Source organism: Grampus griseus (assembly GCF_964374135.1).
Source record: "Grampus griseus genome assembly, chromosome: 2".
Classification (NCBI taxonomy): Eukaryota; Metazoa; Chordata; class Mammalia; order Artiodactyla; family Delphinidae; genus Grampus; species Grampus griseus.
The window spans coordinates 26,533,887-26,548,326 of NC_139018.1; the positions used below are offsets into that span (position 1 = coordinate 26,533,887).

At 41.5% G+C, this 14,440-nt stretch overlaps 1 protein-coding gene across 3 annotated transcripts in view; it reads right to left on the reverse strand.

Annotated features, from left to right (window-relative positions):
- The window catches only part of GPATCH2L (G-patch domain containing 2 like), a 64,342-nt gene that overhangs the window by 22,705 nt on the left and 27,197 nt on the right, over positions 1 to 14,440 (reverse strand). For all 3 annotated transcript variants that reach the window (XM_082649238.1, XM_082649240.1, XM_082649239.1), the window contains exon 8: positions 12,545 to 12,630. In XM_082649238.1, the coding sequence (XP_082505364.1) occupies positions 12,545 to 12,630 (86 nt within the window). The remainder of the gene's footprint in view (positions 1 to 12,544; positions 12,631 to 14,440) is intronic.

Genomic DNA, 14,440 nt, shown 5'->3' on the forward strand with positions numbered 1-14,440 from the left:
AGCCTGCGCGCCTAGAGCCCATGCTCCACAACAAGACAGGCCACCACCAATGAGAAGCCCATGCACCACAACGAAGAGTAGACCCCACTCGCCGCAACCAGACAAAAGCCTGAGCACAGCAACGAAGACCCAACGCAGCCAAAAATAAATAAATAAAAAAAATAAATTTTAAAAACGCATATGGGCCTGTGTATGCACGTGGGTTCTCTCTCTCTCTCTCTCTCTCTCTCTCTCTCTCTCTCTCACACACACACACACACACACACACACACACACTCTTTAAAGAGCAAAAGCTTAGGAGTCAATTCAATTTATAAATAAGAAAATAAAAGAATTTGACTGAAATCATAAGAAAACTTTTAGAATGCAAAGAACACTACAACAGCTAGATATTTACAATATAAAGCCTGTGGTTTGGAAAATTCCACCAAATCACCTTATATTGATCATTTACATCTATACGGCAAAAGAGTTAACTGTAAGTTAGGTACTCCATGAATAGTTAATTCTGAAACCCCAAAGTGAAATGTAAGTATAAACATGTAAAATAGGGAAATAATCCATTTTTCATATCCTACAGAGTCCTGGGAATAAGTCTAAATCAGCATGTTGATTTAATAATTAGAAACATGGAGGACAGAACATCAAAGGTAGACAGGTCTAAATGCAGAGGTGATAATTCCCTTTGAAGCCAAAGACACAGGCAGAAAAGAAAGTGACACTACAAATTTTGTTTCTCCTCAAAACAGAAAAATGTACAGAATAGAACTTCCATCTTTTCCACAAACAAGGTACTTGAGTATAAACTATCCAAGCTCTTTGCTCTAATTCAATCATGCTTCTCCTAAAGACCTTCAGAAAGAGAAACAAGTCAAACAAAGGGTAACAGTTTACAGCCATGCTCCTTTCTTCTTTACCTTAAGCTCACTAAAGGACTCTCCAAAACTTTTCAGATTAAATATTAACACCATTTCTTCAAACTAAACTATGTTATTAGACAAGACAGTGGTTACCCTTGAGCTGTGGGTAGTGGGGGAAGAGGGACAGTGACTAGAAAAGGCACAGGGAACTTTTGGGATTCTTTCTGCTAATGTTCTGTTTCTGGATCTAGATGCTAGGTTACTTGGATATGGCTTCATGAAAATTCATCAGGTGTATATTTCTTTGTACACTTCTCTGTATGTGTATTATCCTTCAATAAAAAGTTTAATTAAAAAATATTGCTCTTTGGGCTTCCCTGGTGGTGCAGTGGTTGAGAGTCTGCCTGCCAATGCAGGGGACACGGGTTTGAGCCCTGGTCTGGGAAGATCCCACATGCTGTGGAGCAGCTAAGCCTGTGCACCACAACTACTAAGCCTGTGTTCTAGAGCCCGTGAGCCACAACTACTGAGCCCGCATGCCACAACTACTGAAGCCCGCGTGCCTAGACCCCGTGCTCCACAACAAGAGAAGCCACCGCAATGAGAAGCCTGCGCACCGCAACAAAGAGTAGCCCTGGCTCGCCGCAACCAGAGAAAAGCCCGCGCAGCAACGAAGACCTAACGCAGCCAAAAATAAATAAATAAAATAAAATAAATAAATTTATATATAAAAAAATATTGCTCTTCAAGGTCAATCAATGTTTATAAAATGCTAAGTTTTGACAGATGCAAAATAACAAGCAGAAGAAAAGCACTCAAAAGGGTTTTAAGATAGTAATTCTTAAAGTATCAACTTGAGCTAAATGAAATAAATACTGCCTTTTATTTACACACCATCCATCATTTCACAGCTCTGCATGTTTGATGTATGTCAGTAAGACGGTTGAAGGCACATATTATCACTCCTTTATGGACCTAGTAAGTAACAATTTATCTCACATTTTCCAGGAATGACACATTTTGGAGTAAAAAGATGAAGCCATTTATGTACCAAAATGTTTACATTTTTAACCGCTTTAAATGGAAATATGGTAGTTTTTAAATGCTTATCTATTTCAGTAAAATGAAAATAAGTATTACTTACCTACTATTCTGCACATAGTTATTCACTGCACTATATTCTGCAATGTCCTTAGAAGGCTGCTGTGGACTCAAAGGCTTAGGTGGCCCTTGCACTACCAGCCCCTCTAGGCCTTGCTTCTTGGATCCCCACTCGTCCCTGCTCGGTGATGTTAAGGGCTTCAGGGTTAATAGTCCCTACGTTAAACGACCCCCCACCCCGACTGTTAAGCCTTCAGCCTGTAACTCCTCTGCAGTAAACGATCTACTTCTACCACCCCATTCCCACTCCTAATTGTTACGCCTTCAAATTTTGTAAATTCCTCTGGTTATAACTTAGGAAAGAACTGAAGGCTTTCTGAAACCAGGTAACACAGTTTATTAAGTCAATAACCTTATTTTGTTGTAAAAGTATATATTTCTGTGTGGACTATTGCCTTTCTACTCAGTAGGGGTTTTTTTTGCTCCTTTCATTGTTTACTGAGTTTTTACTGAGCACTGGGTGGGTTCGGTGGTGAACAAAACAGACAGTCTCTTCCCTAATGGGCTTGTAGCCTAGTCCCATTTCCAGCTGCACAGCTTTCCTAGTTACAGAATCTGCATAAGAGAGAAACTGAGGCAGAGATAAAGAGAAGTCATGCTCATTCCTAAAATTCAGCTTAGTGCTCCTTCCCTCTTAAAACATTTCTCTTAAGATCATTTCCAGGTTGGAGAGCTATTTCAAAAGAAGTAGAATAACTTCACAACTTAGGGCTGAGTACAGAAGGTATATCTTCTCTGTGTGCCTTCCTAGTAAAGATATGGGGAGGGAGGATGAGACACAGCCGAACTGTTACAGTAGGACAGGTCCAAGTGAACCCTAGTAATGGTAGAGTTTACAGCTTGGGGAAATCTAATTTTCCCTACTTGGGAAAAACCTTAGAGCAGGGGTCCCCAACCCCTGGGCCACGGACAGCTACCAGTCCGCAGCCTGTTAGGAACCGGGCCGCACAGCAGGAGGTGAGTGGCGGGCAAGCGAGTCAAGCTTCATCTGCCACTCCCCATCGCTCACATTACTGCCTGAACCATCCCCCATCCCCCCACCCTGTCTGTGGAAACACTGTCTTCCATGAAACTGGTGCCAAAAAGGTTGGGAACCGCTGCCTTAGAGGACAAAGAAGGACGAGAACTCAGAACGAGCCAGGGGAAAGTCAAGAGGAAGCTGGGTGCTCGGAGCAGGAGGGTTAAAGGAGACAGGAGATGAACCTGCCGTGCTGTGCAGCACATTAAGAAGGTTAGGAGAGGCCTGCACAGGAGTGGAGAGCACTCTGTGTGGGCTGGAAGGGCCCCTTGTGTTCTTTGGGGACCTGTGCGTGGCGGCAGGCAACTGCTGCAGCTCAGCTTCCTATTCAAGAGGCAGTTCCAATTTTCTGTTTATCCCCCAAAATTCCATATCTATAAATTGTAGACATAAAGCATTAAGGAAGGGAAAGAAAAATAGACTGAACTATCCCCACGCCCATTTTCACTTAGAAGTATTTAACCACTTGGCTCCCTTTCTGTTTAATGTGTTATTTCTTTAATTCGTGTTGTTTTATTTTTGTATCATGTTACTTTTTTTTTCACGGTACGTGGGCCTCTCACTCCTGTGGCCTCTCCCGTTGTGGAGTACAGGCTCCGGACGCACAGGCTCAGCGGCCATGGCTCACGGGCCCAGCCGCTCTGCGGCATGTGGGATCCTCCCGGACCGGGGCACGAACCTGTGTCCCCTGCATCGGCAGGCAGACTCTCAACCACTGCACCACCAGGGAAGCCCAAAATAAACTGGGTTTTTTTTGTTTGTTTGTTTGTTTGTTTTGTTTTTTTGCGATACGTGGGCCTCTCACTGTTGTGGCCTCTCCCGTTGCGGAGCACAGGCTCCAGAAGTGCAGGCCCAGCCGCCATGGCTCATGGGCCCAGCCGCTCCGAGGCGTGTGGGATTTTCCCGGACCGGGGCACGAATGTATCATGTTACTTTTTTGTAGACCTTTTATATTTTGGTTATTATAAACTACTACATTATTTTCGTTATTAAACTACTTTTTTGTATTCTGAAGAACAAAAAGAAAATTGTGTTCTTTTACTCTGTGTCGCTGTCTCACAAGACAGAAACTGAAAAGGGACAACACACAGGCGAGGCATCACAAAGGACAGGAGAAGAGTGTGAGCTTCCCCTTCTCACCAACACACAAACCCCCATCCTTATAGGTTGAACGGCAGAAGATTTAACTAGATTTTTTAAAACTCTTTTTAAGAGCAGTACACAGTTGCTTTTGTGTTGAACCATGTACTGTGTGAGGAGGGACAGGACCTTTCAATTATGCAGGGGCAAAAAAGGCTAAGTATTAGTTAAGCTAAAATCTCTACCAAGTTAAAACTTCCTTCTCAGTTGAAGTGGCATATGGTTATCAGAATCATGTAAGGAACTTTCAAAAAATACACATCTCCCACCATGCTGGGATGGGAGAAGAATCTGTAATGTTTATTTTGAAATTCTTCCTCAGGTAATTCTCATAAGCTTCTACCTACTGTGAAAATTACTGAGCTAAAAAAAATAGACCAAATTCCCAAAGCCAAGCTAGTCCATAAAACAAATCTAAATATTTAACTTAAAGAATAACAGAATGACTAAATGAATATAAATGTAGATAAAAGTATTGTTCCCCAGTATGCAAGCAATGAACCCAGAGAAAAGACAGACAGCGAAGCTCACTCTTTTTCTGTTTCATCTGATCTGGGCCTCAGTACTCTTTGGGCACTACTTCTTTCACAGCATGAATGCCAGGTCAGCAGTACTCCCCCTAAAAGCATCACATTCAGCAGCATTTCCCGAAAAGAACTTAGGGAGGTGGAGGTGGAATGACCATTAAAAATAATAAATACACTCTTTAAAAATTCTTACTTCAGGAAAAATCAGTAAATTCACTTCATAAATGTGAAGGTGAATGCTGAAGATTAACAATTAATTGAAAGAGTATTCTGTATATCCACACATAAACAAAACAAATCTATTTCATTTTTTACTGCAGGTAACTGAAAAGATCAGGTGAGTTGTTAAAACTGCAGTGTTACTTAGGAAACTAGGCAGATCACTATGTCCCTGGGGCAGGAATGTACTTTTAGGGAAAAACAAAAACAAAAAAAAAACTTACTTTGAGAAATACATGCATGTTTAATAGAACCAATGTTGGCAAAAAAAATAACTGAAGTGACTGCTTTAGATTTAAAACAAAGATGTTTAGAGTCACTCCTAAGGAAAGAAAACAATCTTTATCTGCCGATGGCAAGCGAATTTAAGGAATGGTTCACCTTCAAAAATCACTCATTTTAAAAACTCATTGAAAAGTTCAGTTTTTGGTATGAAATAAAAATAAAATTTATTGGGAAAAGGTATTTATTTGCTGTACTTTTCCTTAAGCACACACAAATAAGTAACATCAGGAAAAAATTATTGATATTTCTAAGGACCATAGGTCATATACATCATATATTCCAATTATTCTCCTTAATTACTAATCTATTCACCTCAATTTTTTTTTTTTTTTTTTTTTGTGGTACGCGGGCCTCTCACTGTTGTGGCCCCTCCCGTTGCCGAGCACAGGCTCCGGACGCGCAGGCTCAGCGGCCATGGCTCACAGGCCTAGCCGCTCTGCGGCATGTGGGATCTTCCCGGACCGGGGCACGAACCCGTGTCCCCTGCATCGGCAGGCGGACTCCCAACCACTGCGCCACTAGGGAAGCCCCACCTCAATTATTTTTAACAAAAATTTATGGAAGCCTACACTATGCTGGATGTGGAGAGGTTATATACAAGATGACTGAGCCAAGGGCCCGTCCACCAGGAGCTCACAACATAGTGAGGGAGGCCGATGCATAAAGAACTAACAGATGCAAGACACTGAGCTGTAATCAAGGAACAAGGGAAGTGTGAAGGTAAATTGTGGTAAAAGAGGATTAAATCTAAGGATGTAGAAATCCCTTCCTCGCATGTGATTTTTACCTTCAGGCTTAACTGACATTTATTAAACACCCAGTAGGGGAAATGTATTTTCACAGACTTGCACGTATGAGAGGATCCAGGCCTTCTGACACTAGAAGCAGCCAGAGAGAGAAAACGACCTCACAATTAGAGGACACAAAGGAGCTTTATCTAATAGGAAGAGATCCTAGCAATCCCACTAGTGTTTTCACGCAAACCTAACTAACCCTCAGCAGTCTACGACAAACTGCTCACTAGCACCTGAAAATTCTCCGTAATCTACTTCCCTTGGCTGGGCCAAGGTTAGCATATCATGAAGCTGTTTCATGTCACCCACAGGAACAGAATAGTTTCACATCAGTTGGAAGGATGGGTATATTACAATAGCAAAACAGAGAGAGAGAAAATGCTTTCATCATTCCACTCTGGCAGTAAGATGCCAGCTGGCTGAGAGCTGCTATAAACAAGACTGTCCAACAGCGGACAAAAGATTCCAGAACTGTGTACTATATAATGGGAATTCCAGTAGGATTGGGCAGCCTTATGGACAACATTAGAGCAGAAACATTTTCTAACACATGACCAAAACCAAGGCACTAAAGAGGTGAGCAAGAGCTGCTGTGCATCACAGCATCCCAACAGATAGAGGACTAATAAAAGGTTCTTTCCCCCAAGCCCTGAGGTAAAACCTGAGGCTGTTTACTATGGCTCCAAAGGTCAAAATAAACAGTATGAATTGAGTCTTCTTTTTGCTCTTTGAAACTCCTTGTCAAGTGGCACAGCCAGCTGGGCACACAACTCTGATATGCAGATCATAACGTTTGTGAACAGATAAAATGAATTACAATGAGTGCAGCCTATCACATTTCAACTCTCTATCGGGCAGGAAGGTCTCTCTTTTTCACCCAGCACTGTCCAAATGACTCCTCTTATAGTCCACCTGAGGTCATTTTAAGCACCTCAGGAAGCTGTACTACTTCTCATTAGCAAACAACTCTGGAAGCCAACTCAAGGTTTGTAAAACTGCAATTATCCTAAGAACAGTGTAGGGTGGTAACTATATAACAAAAATAATAATTTTAGCTACCAGTATGCTAAATATTCAAATATATTATTTCATTTTGAGCCCCACTAGCCCCCAAAATATTAATATTTTCATTTTCAAGGTGAGGAAATTGAGGTATGGGGAGGTTAAGTCTTTCACCCAGGTAAAGCCAAGATTCTTACCTGAGTCTGCCTCACACTAATATGAGATTAAGAAGGAATAAATGGAAATGGTGATACATTACCAAGTCACCACCCAAAATAGAGGAAACGTCAGGAAAGTTGGAGAAAACTCAAAACTGCCGCAAGATACTCAAAAACTACAACTGGTGACTTGTGTATCACACAAAGAGATGTAGCAATTGATAAGTTCCAGTTATGGTTTTCTAAGACAATAATGGTTAAAAAAGAAAAAAAAAGCTATCCTTCACAATCAATAAATCTCTCATTTTGGGAAAAGCTGCCTACAGCACTAGTTCCTTATTACCATTCCATGACTGTGTCCTTGACAGCAATACCACCGCCTCTACCAGAACACCAATCACACCATCTGCTGTTGGAGCAGCAGCAATCCTTAATACCGGAACCAAGTCTTACTACTTTAATAGCAACAGCCCAATACCAGCAACCAAAACAACCAAACCAAAACAGCTGGTTTACGAATTTCATCTGGGTACCCTGCCCACTACCCACACACCCACCCACCAACTCTGCCCATTTGTTAATCACTATGTGCTGGGCACTGCACTAGACCCTAGCACTCTCTTCCTCACCTGCAGCAGTTCTCCAAAGCTACATGAAGCCCAGGGTTCTACCTCCCATATAGAACTGTGCTCAGAACAGCAAAGCACAGAGCTCATACCAATTATGAAATGGGATTTCCTGCTAAGCAAATTACAAAGCACCAGTCATAAAACCACATGCATTTAGGGTGATAGTTCCCAACGCTGGCTGTATATTAGAGATACCTGGGAGCTTCAAAATACTGCTAATGCCTGGGCCTCATCCCAGGCCGATTAAATCAGAATCTTGGGACCTGGTGGCCCAGCATGGATATATTTTTTAAAGCTTCTCAGGTGATTCAAGAGTACAGCCAGGGATGAAAACCACCAAACTTACTTATTTCTAGAGTGGCACTTCTGAAAACCGCTTAGCCCCACAAATCGATTAGGTGGTACAAAGACTCGCTCTCATTGCATTTGCCATGTGGGCTGTATTAAAATGACACATCCATCAAACGTTCTCTTAAAATCAAGGTCCTGTTATTTCTTTGTTTATAGCAATGAAATTCTAAACAAGAGAGTACCTTGAGGTCACTCATCGCCCCCCAGCGGTCCCCAGGCCTCACTCAGAGAACCAGAGCTGTGTTAAGGCTCCAGCAGTGAGGAAGGAGGTTGTTGAGGAGCACTCCCTCTCACACAGCTGAGGGTTTGGGGGAGTGGAACTGGCCATGTCCAGGCAGCAGGCAGCCTCAGCTCAGTAACCCGAAAGGAGGAAATCTTCACCGTTCAGGCATGATTATCAAACTCTTTGTGCTCTTACAGGAGAGTAATTATAGGCACGTGAAAAAAGGGAAGCACTCCCCAAGGAACTCTTCCTCACATGCTTCCCAAGAGGCAGTAGGGCCATTAAAAATTCCATGATGAAGAGGAAAAACAGCCTGGGAACAGCCAGGAGGCAATACAGCAAATTAATACACCAGCCCTCCTCGGGGAAAGCTGTGATAAAACAGGAAACACTTCTCTCTTTGCAAAATAAAATTATACCCCTAATGATAACATAGTCACCACACACACACACACACACACACACACGCGCGCACACACACACACACAAATCGTTCTAATAATGGGTATGAAATTCCCAATGCTGCCCAGATGCTTTGAAAGAAATCTTTTCCTACTACAAATAAAATAGAATAAGAAAAAGATAAAATTTCCATTCGAAACAGTTTTTCATACGGTCATTCACCTGCCTCTTCCCTACCACCAGCACTCTTTAACATTCCTTCCTAGGTGCCAGGCTTTGTTAAACAGTCCACTCTTTACAAAGCCCACCATCCACTTGTGAATCTGATCTCATCAGTCAGCCACACTGGAGCTAGACTGCTCCTTCTCTACTGACTACTTAGCGGGCAGGGACCCTGCTATTAGGGAAAACAGGGAGCCCCGAGGGCTAAGTGAGACCATCATCCACATTTCCTAAAACCTGCATAGGTCACTTGTGCTGACCATTTCCCACAGATCAGGGGTTGCCAAACCATTGATTGTGCACCCTCACCAGGAAAAAATCTGAACAAACCCTCCTTATATATGTAATACACACACATAAAACAAAAATATGTGCTGCTAGACTAATATATGTACAACTGAAAGCAAAAAAAAAATTTTAAGGATGATAATAAGTAACTGTATTTATTTAAAATACATTTAAAAACTTTTTAAATTTCTTCCCTCTACCCCAAAGAACCTTCATGTTTGCAACCTACTTTGTATCCACTGGCCCAGGAATGATGTCAGGCAGGACAAGGATGAGCTATAATTGCCCACATTCTCTCATCTTGCTTTCAGCAATGGTCTGAAGCAATAAGCAATATTTCCCTAGAGCTGAGTGCACCAGAAACACAGCCTAGGCTTCCTTATGTTTCCAAGTCCAGCCACCAGCACTGCTGGTAAAAGAACGAAAATAATGATGTGGGTAATGAGATACACAAAGAAACAAGAAGCTCACACCCACTCCAACCAGGATAAGGCCTTAAAGGCAACAGGAAACCTGATAAAAGCATGGATACCAATCTCAGCACAGCACAGTTCTAGGCAGCAAAGGTAAAGGAGAAAGGCAAATAATACACTTTCAGCATCTGACATGACATGGTGTTACTTATACAGTCCTTCCAAAGACCACACACAGCCATGATTTTATTTGGTATTAAGACAAACAGCTGTGTTGGTGGGAATGTAAATTGATACAGCCACGATGGAGAACAATATGGAGGTTCCTTAAAGAACTAAAAACAGAACTACCGTATGACCCAGCAATCCCACTACTGGGCATATACGCTGAGAAAACCGTAATTCAAAAAGATGGGGCTTCCCTGGTGGCGCAGTGGTTAAAAATCCACCTGCTAATGCAGAGGACACAGGTTTGAGCCTTGGTCCTGGAAGATCCCATGTGCCGTGGAGCAACTAAGCCCGCAAGCCACAACTACTGAGCCCAACCAGAGAAAGCCTGCGTGCAGCAATGAAGGGCCAACGCAGCCAAAAATAAAAATAAAATTTAAAAATTTATTAAAAAAACAAACAAAACAAAAACAAAAAGGGGCTTGTAACACAGTGTTCACTGCAGCACTATCTACAATAGCCAGGACATGGAAGCAACCTAAGTGTCCATCGACAGATGAATGGATAAAGAAGATGTGGCACATATATACAGTGGAATATTACTCAGCCATAAAAAGAAACGAAATTGAGTTATTTGTAGTGAGGTGGGTGGACCTAGAGTCTGCAGACTCTAAGTCAGAAAGAGAAAAACAAATACCGTATGCTAACACATATATATGGAATCTAAAAAAAAGAAAAAAAAAGGTTCTGAAGAACCTAGGGGCAGGACAGGAATAAAGATGAAGATGTAGAGAATGGACATGAGGACACAGGGAGGGGGAAGGGTAAGCTGGGATGAAGTGAGAGAGTGGCATGGACTTATATACACTACCAAATGTAAAATAGCTAGCTAGTGGGAAGCAGCCGCATAGCACAGGGAGATCAGCTCAGTGCTCTGTGACCACCTGGAGGAGTGGGATAGGGAGGGTGGGAGGGAGACGCAAGAGGGAGGAGATATGGGGATATATGTATACGTATAGCTGACTCACTGTGTTATAGAGCAGAAACTAACACAACATTGTAAAGCAATTATACTCCAATAAAGATGTTAAAAAAAAAAAGACAAATAGCTGGAGGACTGCTTTCGTATGGATTGAAATCTCATCTTCCAAGACAGCCTGAGCACCACCACCTCTAAGAAAAGCTCCCTGAGCCTGAGTGAGGAGCTGCTCCTCTGTGCTGCTATCACTCTGGTGCACACCTTTAGGCACTTGTCACTACAAATTGTAGTTCTCCATTTCCACACCTGACCTTCCCATGAGGATAGAAGCTCATGAGGATAGATAGGGGCAGTACCTAAACAAAGTGCCTGGCACACAGTAGGCAGTCAGCAAATGATGAATGAATGATGACTAAACAGCATGCAACTAAAGAAAAGGCCTTACAGCAATTTATTAAGATCCCCTAATCCTCCAAGTTCTTAGTTAACACCATGTGTGATAGTCTCTCTTTTCAAATGACTTGCCCTATTGAAATACTACTTTTCCAGTAGAAGGCTAGGCAGTAGGTTATAGTGCAGAGTTTATTATTACAGCCCACAGCAGAAGTTCTAACTGTATCCATGAAAGAATAATTTCTTTGTGCAGCCTTTACCCCAAATCTATGAACATATCCACTTAAGAATATGTTAGGAAGAAAAACAGAAAAAAAAAATCATCAGAACCTTGGAAAAAAATTCTTTGTGCCACTAGAAGTAATAAAAGTTCTATGGTTCAGCCTATTAGTTGCTCCTTGTGCACAAAAACCTGCTAGGGCATGCCATCACTGAAACCATATTTACTCTGCATGTCACCCAACTTAAGAGAATTTATATTCAGAGGCACTGGTTTCATTCTGCTATGCAGGTGCAGGATTCTTTCTGACAAATATATACTGAATGCCCAGTAAGTGCCAGACACTGTGTTAGGTACTGGGGACATATCAGGGAACAAGACAAGGTCCCAGAACCTAGAAGTTTATATTCTAATGAGAAACCGGGGGGGAAGTAGGAAGAAAAAAAAAAAACAATAAACAAAGTCATTTCAGACTGTGACTAAAGCTCTAAAGGAAAGAGATAATGAATGGTGAGTGGCACAGGTGGCCCCTTTAGACAGGGCGGTCTGAGAGGTCCTCCCTGAGGAGGTGGCCTGAGCTGAGGTGAGAAGGAGCCAATCACGGGAAGAGCTCTAAGAAGGCAGTCCAGGCAAAGGGAACACGTGTGAAGGTTCAGCGGCAGGAAAGGGTTGCAATTTTCGAAGAACAAAATGGAGCTCCCTGGCGCAGCTGGATCTCTTCCCCATGAGGAGGACAAAGTCTATGAAAGGAGGCTGGACATGAAGGCAGGAGTCAGATCATGCAGGGTTTTGCAGGTCATGGCAAGGACTATTAATAATGTTCTTCGAGGAAGGGGCTTCTAGGAGAAGGAATACGGAATAGGAGCCAGAACTTAGGTCAAAGTTGAGATTTAAATCACATCCTAGCCATGTGACCAAAGGAGAGAACTTCAACACTCTGCCTCAGTTTCTGCACCTATAAAACAACTACTGACCTCAAAAGGTTGTTGAAAAGATCAAATTGGATAGTATACACTAACATACTCTAATTTGCAAAGTGTTATACAAAGGAAATAGTATCATCTAGAAAAGAAGTCACTCGAAGACAATTACCTGGCAGAGCAGTGTGCTGGTGAACATCTTCGGTGAGAAGCATCAGCAAGAACATCCAGGGAGTAAAGGGGAGAAAGAGGATTAAACTGCAGGAATAAATGAGATTATTTCAGTATGGCTTATATGAAACAGACCTGATCCTAAAGGGCTACCTGCTACTTGCTTACTTTTGCCCTTTCACTGTTCAACTCTCTTGCCATACACAGACACCATTCAATAAAGTTGTGCATATTCAACAGTGTACCCAAGAATGTAGCATAACTGATCTAGCACGCCTCAAAAAACAGACTATTCCTTGGTAAGCAACAATTTTTCAAAAACTTCTGATACACAATAATTACTTAAATGGCAAAAGATAGTACTTTCTAACTAACATAAAGGGAACTCATGCCTACTGATTATCAGCCCTTGTTCCCAAGAATACTAGCATGAAATTACCTTTTCATTTCCTTATCCTGGCAGATGTTTCCAGTGAATAACTGGTTAGCACATACCAGCAGCAGTGTAGTGGAAACAGAACTAGATTAAGAATTAGAATACCCAACGTTTAGTTCCAGCCTACAACTGAGTTGCCATATATTAAAAAACCACAAAATCTCTTTGACCTTTACTATCCTCATCTGTAAAATAGACGTATCACTATCTGTCTTACCTATTTTATGGGATTATTGTGAGGGCTACATAAAATATTACTTTCGGTTTAACAAGTTATTTCAGTTTCTCATCTGTAAAACACCTATTCACCTCAAAAGGGGGCTGTAAGGATCAACTAGGACACTGTAATAAAAGTACCTCACTTTATGTTGGCTACCTTTCTTTGGATTTTTTCCACAATAAGTACTCCTTCCCCAAAATTTGAGAAGTAAATATATATCAACACTAGAAGAACACTGAAATGGTAATTTCAAAGGGACTTAAAAAGTATACAAACTAAGCAACTGTTCTGTCATAGAGGTTCCAGTCTCAATGTTGTATGACTTTGGGCAAATAGCTTAAACCTCATTTGTAAATAACACATCTCATTTGTAAATAACAGATCTGGACTAGGTGATCATCACAGGTCTCTTTGCCTTTAGATCCTCTGATGCAAACACAATTAATACCCTAGCTTAGTGTTCCCCAAACTGCAATCTCTCACATCCCACCTTAATGACTTTCTCTTTATCTGCCCACCACCTGCTCTACTTCTTATTTAGTATTTTTCTTCATATCAATTATCTTTACTCACCCTTGTCCTTACTATATTTCTATGAAATAACAAGTTTGATAGAATGATCACGTTTCTAAAGTAAATTATTGGAACTTAAAGTAAAAATTCTGTATCCACAAGCCATCTAAAATCATATAATAAATACACACCAGTTAGGTGTACCACTGTTCTAGTTCATTTTGAAACAGTAACTTCAAGATGAAAGTTCCAAGTCTAAAATGTTTATCAACTTAACAAGCTAATAAGCAGTCAAACAAAACAAAACAAAACAAAAAAACGATGGAGCGATAGAAAGCCTGAGAATTTTTACCTATCAGTCTTCATCTATTTTACAACTAATCATCAAGGTAAAGCAACCTCTCTCCCAGCAAAACTCAAAAGCCTCAAACGTTAAAGGAACATATTGAGAGTCACTGTCAGTAATTTTAAAATTATGACCCCTATAAAGGATTAGACATGCCAAGGGCCCCCTCAGGGGTAGCTAGGGTAAAAGAGTAAGAGGCTCTAGGCCTCGATCCCACTTTACCCAAAGTAGCTCTACCTTCCTCTGCTTCATATGTTTAGGATTCAACACTGTACTTCTCAGCACAGGATGCTGATGCATTCTGATTTCTTACTGCAAAGTTCGAAACCAGAATGACAACTGCATTCCTATGAAATATGTGTTGTAAGTAATAAACTGAAGG